Consider the following 14663-nt stretch of genomic DNA (forward strand, 5'->3'; position numbering starts at 1 on the left):
AATGTTTATTTATTTGATTACCCTTGGTGTTGCAATTATTGGGAAATCTAAGTGGAATGTTAATTAAAAAGGACATCTTTCATTCAAAGTTTGATGTCAATGTACTTGGAAAGAGAAATAATCTTTAAAGTAGCAGTAACATGCATTTTAAGGATATGCATTTTCCTTATTTGGTAGACTAGTAAAAAACTTTTGTTAACGTTTGACAACATGGTGACCAGCAAGGATAAAATAAGTCATTGCCCACGACAGAATTCATGGACTTCCTCTAGAGGGCGCTGTAAGCATCTGTGCGATGCAGGGCCACTACACGCCCAGTGCAGCGCACACTGGTAGAACCTTGGTTTATTTACGTTCAATAATACCATAATATCACCCGCTTCGTTATCCCTCAATTGAATGGACATTATCAGTGGTCATCAGCCCCATAGCTATGGGCCCGTAGGTGCCTATTTAGCGGCAGTAATTAACCTTCTCGCCTACTACATAATTACTGGCCAACACATCCTGGACACAATAGGTGAGTAGTTACAGAACCGTAACTGATTTATTCGGAAGCTAAAAATCAACCTTGGTGCAATTCAAATTAATGTCCTTTTGCAAAACGGAAATTCGCTGTATGTGTGCAGTCCCATTCAGTTCTGTGATTAGTTATTATTTTATTGACACAGACATAGGTTTACATTTATAAAACTAATTGCAATTCTTAAATCGTCAAAGAACCGTGAAACTTTTCTACTCGATGCTGTCATAGCCGATTACATCCTTTTGGAAGTACCTACTGGCACCTTACACAATACAGACCAGTACGGGTCCCCGTAGTGGTTGAAAAGAGATGGGTCAGGAAAGGTTTTTCAGTTGGTTGCAATCTGCAACCTCCCAGCTAGTTGCCACCTTTAGAGTTATTATCTATGCCCACTTATAGGAAGGGCGGTTTTGTACAATGCAAATAGCACATTTGTAATTAGTCCCTTTGTGTTTTACATTGTATTTAAATGGTCAACACTTCTGTTAGTCATTAAGAAATCACACAATGTTGTCTGCGAAACAGATAACCTGGTTTATTACCATTCAACTCCATCCACCACAGATATTACAGAGCAGATTCACAAGTATTATGCTTTTTTAATATATATTTATGTATATATATATAACAGCAGCTGTTTTTGTCACTCTTCCTCTGACCCACACACCACATCTCCTTCTCGTGAATAATATTAGAGATTAATTGTAATATTTGGTGCAATTTACTGGCCTCAAACTGTGCAGTGATCACTCCTTGAAAATTGACTCCTGGTGAAGTTTGGATACAACTGTTCTATAGATGAAAATGGCTTCCATGTCCCAGATCTATAACTTTATTTCTCTTTTCTTTTTTGCATTTCCAGAAAAAAACATAAGTGACAGTTTAAAGGGGATGAAACACAACTGTGTCTACTGTATAAAAATGTACAGTGGCCTTTATTGACATACATTCCATAGGTATAACAGCTGCAGAAGAGGAGGCACACCCAGTATTGCACTTCATTAAAAGTTCTGGCTCAAAACATAACCCAGAATATCAAACAAAACTGAAGTGGAGAGTAGCAATTTCGGAATACAGCTATTTTGGATACTATCATTATATACAAGATTAGATAAATCGTACACTATTTTCCTCCCAGACTTGACATTCTTAACAGTCTTATTCACCCACACGTCTTTTTTTTGTCCGTCAACCCATGATGCACTTGACAGGGGACAATACTGTACAGGATTACGAAAAAAGTCAGTTTACATACAACAAAATCTTTTAATTCATATTTAGGAAGCTGTAAATACGGCCCATGTTTTTTTTTCTTCTAACCACGTCCCTCCACGGTTGCCTTATGCAAATGTATTTTATATCCCATGTTTAATCGTCACTATATTGTTACACTTCATTGATCGGGTGGTGTGCGACGCCTATGGAAGCCGAGGGGAGAACAACGGCCGCATGCAAAACACGTCACAAGTATTCTTTTAATTCATATACATTTTTTTTTAAACATAACTTTTCATTTTTTCATTAAGTTTACCGCGATTCCCGAGAGCTCTGACCCTTGAGTATGTCTTTGTAGCAGAACTCTGGCACTCTCGTTTGTAGTCCAGCGAACAGAAAGCTTGACCAGCAGGTGGGGGGGGGTGTGTGTGTGTGTGTGTGTGTGTGTGTGTGTGTGTGGGGGGGAAATGGGGGGGCCTCCAGTGTGGCTCGCACACAGCCGGAGGGGCCGTCGTCCAGGGCTGAGCGTCCACAGCAGCGACAGCCAGGAATCACAGTAGATCAACAAGCCTTTTTCAGTACGGGTCTCTCTCTCTGGTGGCCTAGAAGGTATGGGCGTTCCGACACACGCCGCAGCCCAGGGCAAACTCCTCTCCCGTGGGCGGGTGCACCACGTGCAGAGGGCATTCAGTCCCCTCAAGCTGCTTCCCCTTAGGACCTGCGAGGGCAAGGGGCCACAACACACCGACTCTTAGTGCCTTACCAATAAGCATTCGCATCAGGAGATAGCTAGCCAAAGGCAACTGTGCCGTGGTTACCTTCAGTATTTGACCGTTTACCATAGTACAATGGTGTTCTTATGAGGCTATCGCTGTGGGGAGAATGCACCTTATTGTAGCCATAGCAGCAGTATGTGCACATGATAAGGACAGGCAGTGGTACCTGCAGGACAGTGGGGCAGCTCCTCCTTCGGGACGCTGGTCATCCTCTGGAAGTCGTCGTGGCAGGCGTTACAGAAGTGCGTCGTGCCGAAGCAGAAGAAGACCGCCACCGAGCAGCAGTACCGGCACTTATACTCCAGGAAGTCTGTGCCGTGCTTGGAACACATCTTGGGGGGAAATGTAGAACACATTTGTTAAAAAGGGGAGGGAGACACAGAGGTCCAAGCTGGAAATGCAAAACAAGTCAGGGAACCGACTGGGATTTTAACCCTGGCGCCCCCACAGGCTGTCAAACCAGCTCCGTGCCCACCTGAGCTCTGGAGACATCAGAACATGCCCCGCAGATCAGCTCGCTGGGATCGTAGTCATCCCCCTGGCCGGCCTCCGCGTCGCATCGCGCCTCTCCCCCAAAGTAGGCCTGCGGTAAGGGGACAAGTAGGGGTTAAAACCATCCAACACTGGAGCCGGGTATGCATGTGAAAGGGACCCTATTTTAGTTTAGTTTATTGGTCCCTACAGTGACATCACAGGGGGGCGTTTCCAACCAGAGGTATGATGCGCAGATCAGCTGTACCAGTTGCTATGTCTTGTATATGACTCATCAGCATGACACCCGGCGTTAAAACAGGAGGCCTTTGGGTGGGTAGCCGGTGTACCTTTTTGCACTTGAAGCAGACGTAGTAGGCGTATCGGTTCATGGCGAAGCCGGCGGGGTCGCTGTGGAAGCGGGCCCCCGGCGTGGTGATGGCCTCGCTCTTGTGGAGGCCCTCGTACTCCAGCCTCATCAAGGCTTTCCTCCTCACGTCCTCGTACAGCTCCCTGATGGGGTCCAGCAGGTCCTTGATCACCGAGTGGTTGATTTTGTTCTGGACAAAAGAAACATGACGTTACTTGACCACGATCTATTTTTACCACTAAACACACTACATTGCTGTGTCGGATACAGTTAACAAAAGAAAAAAAGGCCCGGCTGCCCTCTGCCGCCGACAAACTCACTTCCAGTCCCGTGTGCTGTTGTGTGTGTTTATTTCATAGGCGTTCTGTATTCTGGGCTTCGCTGTACTTCTACGTGATGTACGTGTTGGAGATTCACTTCCTCTCTGGAGGACAGTAAGTGTCAGAGCGTGTTCAGTACCTTGCAGATGGGACACGACATGAAGCCAAACGTGATGCGGGGTCCCAGCCAGCGGTTCTCCAGCACACGTCTGGTGCACTGCAGGTGGAACACATGACTGCAGTCCAGCTGGGGAGGCAGAACAGATGGACCGATTAGCCACTCTGAAGGACACAGTGAACCATTAAGAGGCGGGGGGGCTGGGACCTGTGGATTTTGTTTACTAATAGGATGAGAACATTTTTCAAAGCGTAATCCGTTCCAAGATTGATTTTCATGCAGGGTGGTCATGCCTTCGATATTCTAGAGACAGAATCAATACACATTTAGTGAATGTGTTGGATCTTACCCATGTGTATTTTAGAACCTCTTATCTAATAGGAATTTGTATTTATTTACATTTCTAAGTCTTAGTAGTCGTTTGTTGTTGTAAGAAATGTCACAGTTTCGGCGCCCCCTACTACGTAGGAAGGGGGCACAGTTGAATATTACCTCCCACTTCCCCACTCCCCTCCAATCAGAGCATAGCTAAGATTTTGTGGACCAGCGGACGAGCAGCTCTGGCGGGGGGAACTCAGCGACACTCCGGCAGCTGAGCTCCGGGATTACAATCCCTTTCTCTGCTGGTCTGCCTCCCCCCGCCGGAGCTGCCGGACTCCGGCGGGACTTCGGCGGCAGTCCGGAGGAGGAGACATGGGGGAGAAAGGGATTGTACTCCCGGAGCTGAGCTGCCGGACTACCGCTGAGCTACCCCCGCCGGACTGCAGCCGAAGCTTCGGCAGTTCAGCTCCCGGAGTACACCGCCGGAGCTGCCGGACGGCTTCGACGAGTCTTTACTTGTTGTGGTAGTACCAGAGACGTCAGACCCAGTCTTTATGATTCATAATATCATCCGAGGCGCACTTAGCTTTTGGCTGTGATATTAGATATAATATTATATAAATACCCATATATAATATTATTATTATTATATTATATAGATATAGAGCTCCAGGAGTCCACATCGGCAACAATCACTTCTCCTCCATGCTGTGGTTCAGTCTGACAGCTCATTGGTCAATGGGCAGCAGCCCATTGGTGGGGGGGGCGTGGCCTACCTGCACGGCGGGGGCTGCGGACAGCGCCTCGGTGAAGCAGATCATGCACATGTCGTCGGCGTCCTGCTTCAGGCAGCCCGTGCTCTTGTCACAGCCGTGCAGACACGGCAGACACTTGTCCTCGTTCTTCACGCCGCCACAGGGGTGGCCGCACCCGTGGGTCTTGCAGCACGCCAGCTTGGCGTACTCCTGCAAGGAGAGGCAGGAGGAGCATGGGTTAAAGACCACAGGGGAAAGATCACGGGGTCAAATATACGGAGTCGCACCATAAGGCCATGCAAAGCCTACCTCGTGTAACGGATTCACGGCTACACGTTCATCGTGCAATCAACAAATGAGAATACCCCAAAATATATATTTGCCTCTTTTTCATCCAGGGCCGAACATGTGACGAGCTTAACAGCGGCATCTGTGAGCCAAGTAGCCTACGTCTACATGCATAAAACTTGTATGGCCAAAAGTACTTAGAATAAACCGTCATCACCTACTCCTGACGAGTGGGTTTTAAATGCAACAGCGACAAATAACCAAGTCCTTCCCTTTAATGTGTATAAATTATGCGTGGCCACTCTGCCCATTTGTTATTCATGATAAACGTTTGAAATGAGACCAGTGGGTACCTGGCAGTCTGGGTCCGCACAGACGCTGCCCACCGCCGACAGCTCCGTCCCGCTCCTAGTACCGCAGAACCTGCAGGCGTCTGAGCTGCTGGATGCTGGTTTACCTACAAACACACACACGCACAGACACACACACACAAACACACACACAGACACAAACAAGCACAGTGATGAAAACTTGTCAGACAACATAACATTAACAAAGTTGAATCCCATGTTCTCCAAAAGACTTTCCGAAATGTGTTACACTTGGTGCAGCTTTTGTCCTAATAAAGGTTCATCCGTATGGACAAGCGTTTGCTCACCTGTGTGCTCTCTGAACTCCACCATGGCCTTCATGGTCTTGGAGTCGGCCAGAGCCATCAGCCAGAAGAGCTTGGTCCTCCCACAGCCCTCGTGGAGGTCCACCTTGATCGCCTCCTCTTCCTCTTTAAACACCTGCAAACCAGCCGGGAGGAATTGGGCTTATGAAGGCATACGAGTCATATGTGGTCAAACTGGCAGCATTGACTTGGACACAGGTTACACTAACGGAGCAGGACTATTTGAGTACTTAATGCACGCGTGCTAATATTGAGCGTTGGTGGTGATCATGTTGAGATGATGTTAAATTGCCAATTGTCTTTTTCTGTTTTATGTTGTCTTGTTGCTGAATGTATATTTTATATGGAACTATATGCTGCTGTCTTGGTCAGGATTCCCTTTTAAAAGAGATTCTGAATGGGATTATTCCTGGTGAAACAAAGGTAGAAAATAAGATCACAAGTGATTGGGTGTGTGTGTGTGTGGTACGCGGGGCTCACCTGTCTCTGGTGAGAGCGCGTGCGTCGGTGCAGGTGGAGGAAGCGGTCACAGTCGGTGCACAGGTTCCCGCAAACGTTGCAAAGGATGATGGCCGCGGTCTCGCCGTCGTCATGGTTGTCACACATGGGCTGCGATGTGGGAAGAAAAGGGGAAGTGTTCTCATGTTTGGCCCTCAAAATAATCAACAGGTGTCTAGTTAGAATGTATCTGCTGCTTTCCGATTTACTAACTTGTTCCCCCCTTCACTACATAGTGAATACTAGGGGTTACACAACAGCAGATTGTCTATTAATGAAGTCGACACAACTTGAACAAGAAAAGGGCTGTCCCAAAAAAAGTATTTGGCCAAGATCTCTGCACTGGCAGAAAACCAGCTCATTACATTAAATGAGTAGTGCAGATTCAGGCCCGTCCACAAAACAGGGACAAGTCTCATGCATTACTTTATGGAAATATATATTCAAAAAAAATCTATTTCAATTCTATTTATAGGCAGGTCGACTCGTCACCTCTGTACAAGGATCAATGGATCAACATGCACTTGTGTGTCGTTGATTCTTCTCACCATTTGTTTCTGCTGTCCGTCTTTGCCCATCCAGCGGCCGGACGACAGGCGGTCCACGTGGTCCTGGTCCAGAACGCACAGGGAGGCCAGCGCCAGCCAGAGCTGAGGACGGCCAACAGGGGAGGATCATGTTAACACACACACTGGTGGAGGCTGTGTGTGTGTGTGTGTGTGTGTGTGTGTGAGAGAGTGAGTGAGTGAGTGAGTGAGTGAGTGAGTGAGTGAGTGAGTGAGAGAGAGAGAGAAAACCAGAGAGGGAGGCCAGCGCCAGCCAGAGCTGAGGACAGCCAACAGGGGAGGATCATGTTAACACACACACTGGTGGAGGCTGTGTGTGAGTGAGTGAGTGAGTGAGTGAGTGAGTGAGTGAGAGAGTGAGAGAGTGAGTGAGTAAGAGAGAGAGAGAGAGAGAGAGAGAGAGAAAACCAGAGAGGGAGGCCAGCGCCAGCCAGAGCTGAGGACAGCCAACAGGGGAGGATCATGTTAACACACACCCTGGTGGAGGCTGTGTGTGTGTGAGAGAGGGAGAGAGAGAACCAGAGAGGGAGAGAGAGAGAACCAGAGAGGGAGAGAGAGAACAAGCGCGGGAGAGAGAGAGAACAAGAGAGAGAAAAAGAGACCAAGAGAGGGAGAGAGAGACCAAGAGAGAGAGAGAGAGACCAAGAGAGGGAGAGAGAGAACAAGAGAGGGAGAGAGAGAACAAGAGAGAGAGAGAACAAGGGAGAGAGAGCGAGAACAAGAGAGAACAAGAGAGAGAGCGAGCGAGTACCCTGGTGGTGGCGACGCAGCGGACCGGCGAGCGGTGCTCCTCCTCCATCTTGGTCAGGGCGATGATGGTCTCCGCGATGGCGTTCTTGGTGACCCTGGACCAGGCCTCCGAGAGGTGGCCCTGAAACAAGAGGAAGCGAGAGCCATGTGAGCGCTGCGGCAGTTTTGTCGTGATGCATATACATATCATACAAGTCGTAACTATCATAGTTCCAAACGTTATCGTATGTTGTGTGTTATTTGCATGGATGACGTTGGAAGGGATGCACAGAGAAGACGGCGGTGACTCACGGCAGCCATGTCTTTGACCAGCTTGATGATGATCTCAGCGATCTGGGGCAGCGTGGAGCCCTTCATCCACCAGTGGCTCTCCCCCCGGCGGATATAGCTGGAGACCATGACAATGCACAGGGTCAACACACACACCCTCATCTCCTTATTGTTTTATATTAGATAATTAAACCTGCACTATGTTTTAATTCTAATGCAGCCACTAATCATAGTTCTACCTACCAACCTGAGCCACAAAAGGCTGCAAATGGGGCAACTCACACAGTGCAGATGATATTGTGCAATAAAATATATAATATAATGTATCAAAATGCATTCTTATATAATCATATCCATATCATATATTTGAATGTGATAAAATATATTGTATAATATTATATATCATAAAAGAATATTCATAATACATATTTTAATAGGATCAAATATAATAAAATACCTTATATAATCGTATTCATGTACTATATTTCCGAGCTGATCAGAGTTGCCACAGTTTCTCTGGCCCCAACCCCCCCCCCCCCCGGTGGGGCAGAGCGGCGGCGAAGGCCCCACCGTGGGCGTACCTGGAGTTGAAGATCATGGGCAGCGTCACCGTGGTGACGCCCTTCCCGGCGGCCATGCCGGCGGTCCCCGCGATGCTGGTGCCCTTGGCCTTGAGCTGCACGGTGAGCGCCTTGGCGATGCAGCCCAGGAACATGTCCAGGATGCCCAGCTTGTTCCAGTCCCCCTTCTCCGTGGAGTGGATGATGTCGCTGATGTCGGCCGGCGGCAGGGCCTTCACGCCGATGATGCTGGCCAGGCGCACGGGCGTCACCTCTGGCAGCACCCGCCGCAGCAGGGACGTCACCTAGGGTTACCGGGGGGAGGCACCAGAGGGTCAGGAAGTGATGACGCACGTCAGGGATAAAAGCCGTTCAAACCGTGTGTGAGCGGTGGAAAAGATGATCATCCGACTGTGGTGTTGCCCATTACGATATTTTAAAACTTTACAAAGGTATTTTCCGTATTGTAAGATAATGAAACACAGTGTACGATAATATCAATTTTAGGTCGAGTAAACATTTGTGGGATTTCAAAATGTCCTGGGGATATGACGGCTTCGATACAGGGCGGGACCTGTATACGGTGTCCCCATTGTGTGAGTGTTTGAGTGCGTGTTCACTCGTGTCCGTTTGCGCGCGTGCACGCGTGCGTCCGTGCGGGCCCTCACCTGTCTCTGTACGCGGGGCGAGGCGGTGTGTAGCAGGGAGAACAGGTCCTGCATGAGGGTGAGCTGCTGGGCCAGGTACTGCCGGCCCACGTTGGAGCCGCTCAGGGCCAGCACCATGGACAGCAGCTCGAAGCAGTAGGCGTCCGACGAGGCGTCGTCGTCGCTGGGCTGCGAGTTGGCGTTCTCCTTGCTGGAGATGGCGTGCTCCCACTCCTCGCGCACGCGCGTGGCCTCCATGCGGATGGCCTGCACGATGTGCGCGCACACCTGGGAGGGACGACGGGAGGCGCTCGGTCGGTGAGACGGGGCGGATTCACACGTGGTTGTAAATCCTTCTTTATGAAATCATTCAGGGTTCAACGGTAAGGTGTCCCTGGATCCTGGCCAGTCAAAGGCCACGTCGGGACAGTAAAACCGTCGCCTGACTGTCCTTATCTGGCCAGTACTCTATTTGTTTAAATTAACGATGTCTACTCAATCAAGTCTTTGGCTTTGTGTTCCCTCTGTGATTATCACACCACATAGAGAGTGGGCCAATAAAAGGATCACGGGGGGCCGGTTGTGTGTTTCAGAGCAAGGTTCAACAAGCTCCTCAAGACCCTCTCCCCAGTGCCTCACCTGTTTCTGCAGGTTGGTCAGCTTGCTCCGGCTGAAGATGATGCCCACCATGTGCTCCTTCAGGTCCGCGTCAGACGGCGCCTGGAGACAAAGACACAAGCAGCAAGGTCTCGATTCAGAGCCGTAATGATGCGATGTGATGCAGCATAAGGTGAGGCCGTGTCAGGTGAAGTGATGCGGGGAGGGAGAGCACACCTTGTCTTCTCCTTCAGGCGAGGAGAGCAGGTTCTTCTCCTCCTGCTCTGGTGTGGGTTCAGCGTCGCCGCAGATCAGCTTCCCAAACACCTGCACAGATCGATGGGGAACTTCAATCACAATACAACTTACATAACATTGAACGATTCATAACATAGACCGGTTCCCATTCATGATTTACTATTATAACGATACAAATATACTATGGATATTGCTGGGAGTTAGTTGGTTTGTTATGACACTTATGAAGTGTCTTATGACACAAACAGCTGCATCAGCCGTTTGTCTGTTTAGTGGAAGCTTAATACTAGCATTAAAGTTTTTATCAGGTTTTAAAAAATCACTGAGATTAGAAAAGAACTGAAGATACATAAAAATACAATGAGGCTGTTTTTCTTTGTGCAACACGACGGTCAACGTGAAGAGGAGAGACCTGGGAGGTGATGAGGCGGAAGACGCGCAGGGTCTCCGCCTCGCAGTTCTTCTGCTGGGCCACGCTGGCAGAGATCTGCCCGGCGATCTTGATGCTCTCGCCGTCCTTCCAGCCCGTCAGCTTCACCTGCCGCACCCGCAGCGTGTTCTCGGGCCCCTTCAGCTCCACCTTCACCACGTGGTGGTCCCCACCGGGCAGCTCGCTGGTCACCCAGCCCATGTGCCGCGAGTCCAGGTCCACCTGGGTGGGGGGTGGGGGGGGGGGGGGGGGGGGGGGGGGGGGTTGTGTTGTTAAACATCCCGGGGTATTTCTGGACCGACTGTTGGAATTTTGTTTTATCAGCAGGCTTTCAGGGAGCTAGCAGGTGCATCTCTTAAAGAGACAGTAAACCCAAAGCCACAATATATTTGGTTTTAAACGTGACAATTTGTCTTATTTGATCGTCAACATAGTAATCTATGCTATTTTATCATTGTTACTGAAATAAGTTCCCGAGAGAGAGAGCGAGTGAGAAAAACATCCTAGGTTTTTGTCATTGTCCTCATAACACCACCTGCTAGCTGCGAATGCAGGTGGCGTTCTTTACGTGACGTCAGACTCAAAGAGGCAGTTTTTTGGACGTGTGGAGCTCTGTCTGGGCTGTGGTTGACTGCGGTGTCCGAGAAAGTTGCGCTTTTCGACACTTAACTCACTGCTTTTTTTTTAATCACAGTGTTAGATATGAAACAGTGGCTCATCACGTGCTCTTTAACTGTGCCATTACATTCTTATTTATCATCTAAGTTTTATTTTAAACGGAATAAAAGCAGAAATAAGACATGAGACACAGGATGGATTGATCGGTTATATAAAGCTACGCTGGGAAGCTAGGGCCAGCTCTGACGTCTCCTTCTGTACTGAGAGATGCACTTTGATGTCAATGGATTTGCCACAGAAGTCAAGTCTACTACAGTGCATTATCCAACAAGGGCTTGCATTAGCTGTTCCCCAATCTCCTCCACTTCCATGGACCAGCTTCTCTTTGAAGTCAGGGAAACAGTGGGTGGCCAAACCTGTTTGATTCTGCAGAGGTCCTCCATCGCCTTCCCGCACAGGAATGTGATCGACGTGACCTTGTTCTGTGAGGGGAAGTGAACAAAAGAAACCAATTAAAAGACAATAAAACATAGCCATATATAAATATCTATCTATCTGTCTATTTATGTGATCCTTGGCCTGGTTGGGCCGGCAGGGGCCAGGACTCACCCCGATGTCTCGGGAGTTGTCCACGTGGACGGACACGGTGGAGGCATTTATGCCCTTGACACAGCTGATGGTGATGCTCTTGGTCTTGTTCTTGTCCTCGTCGCCGGACTCCCAGAAGGTCTCGGTGGAGCCGTCCGTGAGGCTGCCGATCATGGCCGGACGGCTGGACGTCTTGATATCCACCACGCTGGTCAGGTCCTTCAGGCAGGTCACCACGCACAGGTCCTGCCGCACAAACACACACCTAATCAGTACACAGTTCATACCGGGCAAACGGGCTATACACTCTATATACTCCTGCACCAATGCATGAGTGTCTTGTGTCCTGTGCTAACCGAGAGCCTGACAACATATCAAGACTGCAGTGACACAAATGACAAATGTTTCAAAACAATAATTTGTGATATTCCTAATAGCACAATATATAGATAGCTATGATACTCAGTAGCTGAAAACTGTTAATCAGAAGATACCAAATATTTTGAATTTTGTGTCATCTGACGACAGAACTACAAAATGCCAGGTAAAAGTGGGTCCAGGGTTAAGGTTCCCGGTCCCACGGCCGGGTCTCACTTGGCTGATGGCCTCGTAGCCCGACTGCACGCTGATGTTGAAGCTTTCCTCGCTGTCCCCGTCATCCGACTTGGACAGGATGTTGTTGATGTGGTGGAAGACGTTGCTCTGGTGCAGGAACTGGTGGTCCGACTGCTTGAACTTCAGGCTCCAGCACCTAGTACCGGAGGGGAAGGGAGAGCCGTTATGTTTCCCCCCCGTGCATTGCAAAACCGCTACGATGCACCCCGCTGTGTGGACCGACACAGCACCCTAAAGGCTTTGTTATGGTTCCACGTTGACGCAACGCAATGACCACGCAGTCGGGTTTACGTTAGTGGACCAACCCTTGCTGCTGCATCGCCCCGATGCGAGGTTACCGATTTTTGGAAGGCGCACGTCAGGCCCTTGCGGTGGACGCAAGGACGTAATGGGTCCGTAAACCCCCTTGGGTTGCGTCAAGGTGGAACCATAACTAAGCCCTAATGGAGGTGAATGGAGAGCATGCATTATGAAACCACTGTGGGAGACCGGCTGTATGAACCGACGCAGCGGTGGAGCGTGATGGAGGGGGGGGGGGGGGAGGGGATGGAGATTAGAGCACTTCCTTAGGGACACGGGGGGGGGGGGGGGGGGGGAGGCCACGCTGCATTTCTAGGAAAACAAGCAACAGCCTCCCAATTATCTGAAAGAACCGTATGACAGCTATTATTAAGTATCGCGGGAGGAAGGTCGACCCTATGAGCCGATGCATAGTGTTCACGCTCATCCCTATTAGCTGCTTTTATGAAGCCCCCAGATCCACAGCGTGCGGAATCCATACTATTGATTGTGAGTGGATGGATCGCTCGGAAAATACTGCACACACTTATTTTTTGAGAATCTCTAATGAGGGTAAAAAAAAAACGTCCAGATTCAAATAGAAATCCACTTCAGAGTTGAAATTTGCAATTAATTTTCTGTTGTTTGGTCCGTCGTTATATATGTTACTAATTAGAGATCTCCATGCAAAGAGCTGGAAGAAAACTGATTAAGGGACGTACGGGGAACGCCAGTGACGGCTGTCTATGGGATCCACACGGCACGTCATTACCCGTCCCGTCACGAGTTCTGCAGCTCGCTCAGAGAGCCGTGCGTGTCCGCGAATGTCCGCGCATCTCCAAAGTGCCTCAGACGTAAACAGACGCCGCCATCTCCCAGAGAGAAAAGCACTTTACCTGAGAGCCATCTGCTGAAGCGAGCTGCCGCTGGGAAGTGACATCATCAGGTCGGAGATGGTCTGCAGTAGGCGGTGGAAGGTGTGGGGTAGGGGGTGGGCCGCTTCCCCGGCGATGACGATGTCCGACAGGGGGTGCTCGCACACCCCGAGGTCTCGCTCCTGCGATGCGGAAAACAATACAAATTAAAGAGGCAACGGTCGTGTCTTAAAATTGGTGTGTGTCTCTGTGGGCAAGTGTATTTGTTTGCACTTGTGTGCACGTGTGTGTCTATTTGTGTGCACGTGTGTGTCTGTGTGCGTGCGTTTATGTGTGTATGCATGTGTGTGTGTGGCCTCCTCGCCTGCTCCAGGTTCTCCTTGTTGGCCTTGTTCTCCTCGTCCTCCTCTTCCTCGGGCTCCAACGGGGACGGCGTGAGGGACGCCACGAAGTGCCACAGGATGTCGTGCAGCGAGGTGGTCTGGATCACGTTGCACAGCAGCCAGTTGAAGGCCTGAGAAGACGCCACCAAATAAACCATTAGCAGGAGAAAACAGGACTTAGTGTGGTACTTGATGCGATATATAATTGGGGGAATCTTGTCTCTTCGCCCTGGTCTTTTTTTCAGTTTTCCCACACGTGCGTACACTTTCACTCTTTTCAAAACAAATCCCTTTGTTTCTAATCCCTGACATGTTCTGTATAAGGCCTCCCATCTACTCCCTATCCACCTGCACAGTGTAATAGATCAGCTCAATAGCACCAGATGGTTAGCCCCAACCCTCACTGGGTTAGGGTCGATGCCAACGTCCCACGGGGGCGGCGGTGGCGGCGTACCTCCATGGCAAACACCCGGCAGGCGGACTTCCTGAGCGCGTGTCTCATGGCCACCTCCAGGCCCTCCAGGTCGTGGTGCTGGATGACGAAGGCCAGCACGGGCCACTGGAAGTTCCTCTCCCCCTTGCTGAGGGAGCCGTGCGCCGAGATGAGCCGGGACAGCTCCGGGGACGGGTGGCGCAGCAGGGACGAGCCCACCTCTGGATGGGGGGGGGGCGTGGAGAGGGTCCACAGAGAGACAGAGTTGGACATTTGCCACATTAAACACCGGCAGCTTGGCTCCAAACGACATTCAGTCGGCCAATCAGTGATCCCCACACAGCCAACCAATGCCCTTATTAATATGATGATTTCAATGTGGCCCGTTAATTTGTTTTATTTGAACGCAATACCTTTTAACTTCATTGAAAAGTGTTGCAGTAACGTCGCCAAAGGTGTG

General features: G+C 49.7%; 1 protein-coding gene across 18 annotated transcripts in view; it reads right to left on the minus strand.

The window, feature by feature from the left end:
• Positions 1-1046: 1046 nt before the first annotated feature.
• The window catches only part of mycbp2 (MYC binding protein 2), a 78613-nt gene continuing 64996 nt past the window's right edge, over positions 1047-14663 (minus strand). For all 18 annotated transcript variants that reach the window (XM_079733263.1, XM_079733261.1, XM_079733268.1 and 15 more), the window contains 23 exons: positions 14225-14424; positions 13752-13901; positions 13409-13569; positions 12213-12369; positions 11640-11864; positions 11447-11512; positions 10395-10634; positions 9962-10051; positions 9767-9847; positions 9149-9415; positions 8502-8785; positions 7942-8038; positions 7652-7771; positions 6883-6984; positions 6317-6445; positions 5819-5951; positions 5514-5617; positions 4894-5082; positions 3818-3925; positions 3339-3548; positions 2993-3100; positions 2684-2849; positions 1047-2459 (listed from right to left, as the gene is read on the minus strand). In XM_079733263.1, the coding sequence (XP_079589389.1) occupies positions 2344-2459; positions 2684-2849; positions 2993-3100; positions 3339-3548; positions 3818-3925; positions 4894-5082; positions 5514-5617; positions 5819-5951; positions 6317-6445; positions 6883-6984; positions 7652-7771; positions 7942-8038; positions 8502-8785; positions 9149-9415; positions 9767-9847; positions 9962-10051; positions 10395-10634; positions 11447-11512; positions 11640-11864; positions 12213-12369; positions 13409-13569; positions 13752-13901; positions 14225-14424 (3503 nt within the window). In that variant the 3' untranslated portion in view covers positions 1047-2343. The remainder of the gene's footprint in view (positions 2460-2683; positions 2850-2992; positions 3101-3338; positions 3549-3817; positions 3926-4893; positions 5083-5513; positions 5618-5818; positions 5952-6316; positions 6446-6882; positions 6985-7651; positions 7772-7941; positions 8039-8501; positions 8786-9148; positions 9416-9766; positions 9848-9961; positions 10052-10394; positions 10635-11446; positions 11513-11639; positions 11865-12212; positions 12370-13408; positions 13570-13751; positions 13902-14224; positions 14425-14663) is intronic.

Source organism: Pollachius pollachius (genome assembly GCF_949987615.1).
Source record: "Pollachius pollachius genome assembly, chromosome: 3".
Taxonomy (NCBI): Eukaryota; Metazoa; Chordata; class Actinopteri; order Gadiformes; family Gadidae; genus Pollachius; species Pollachius pollachius.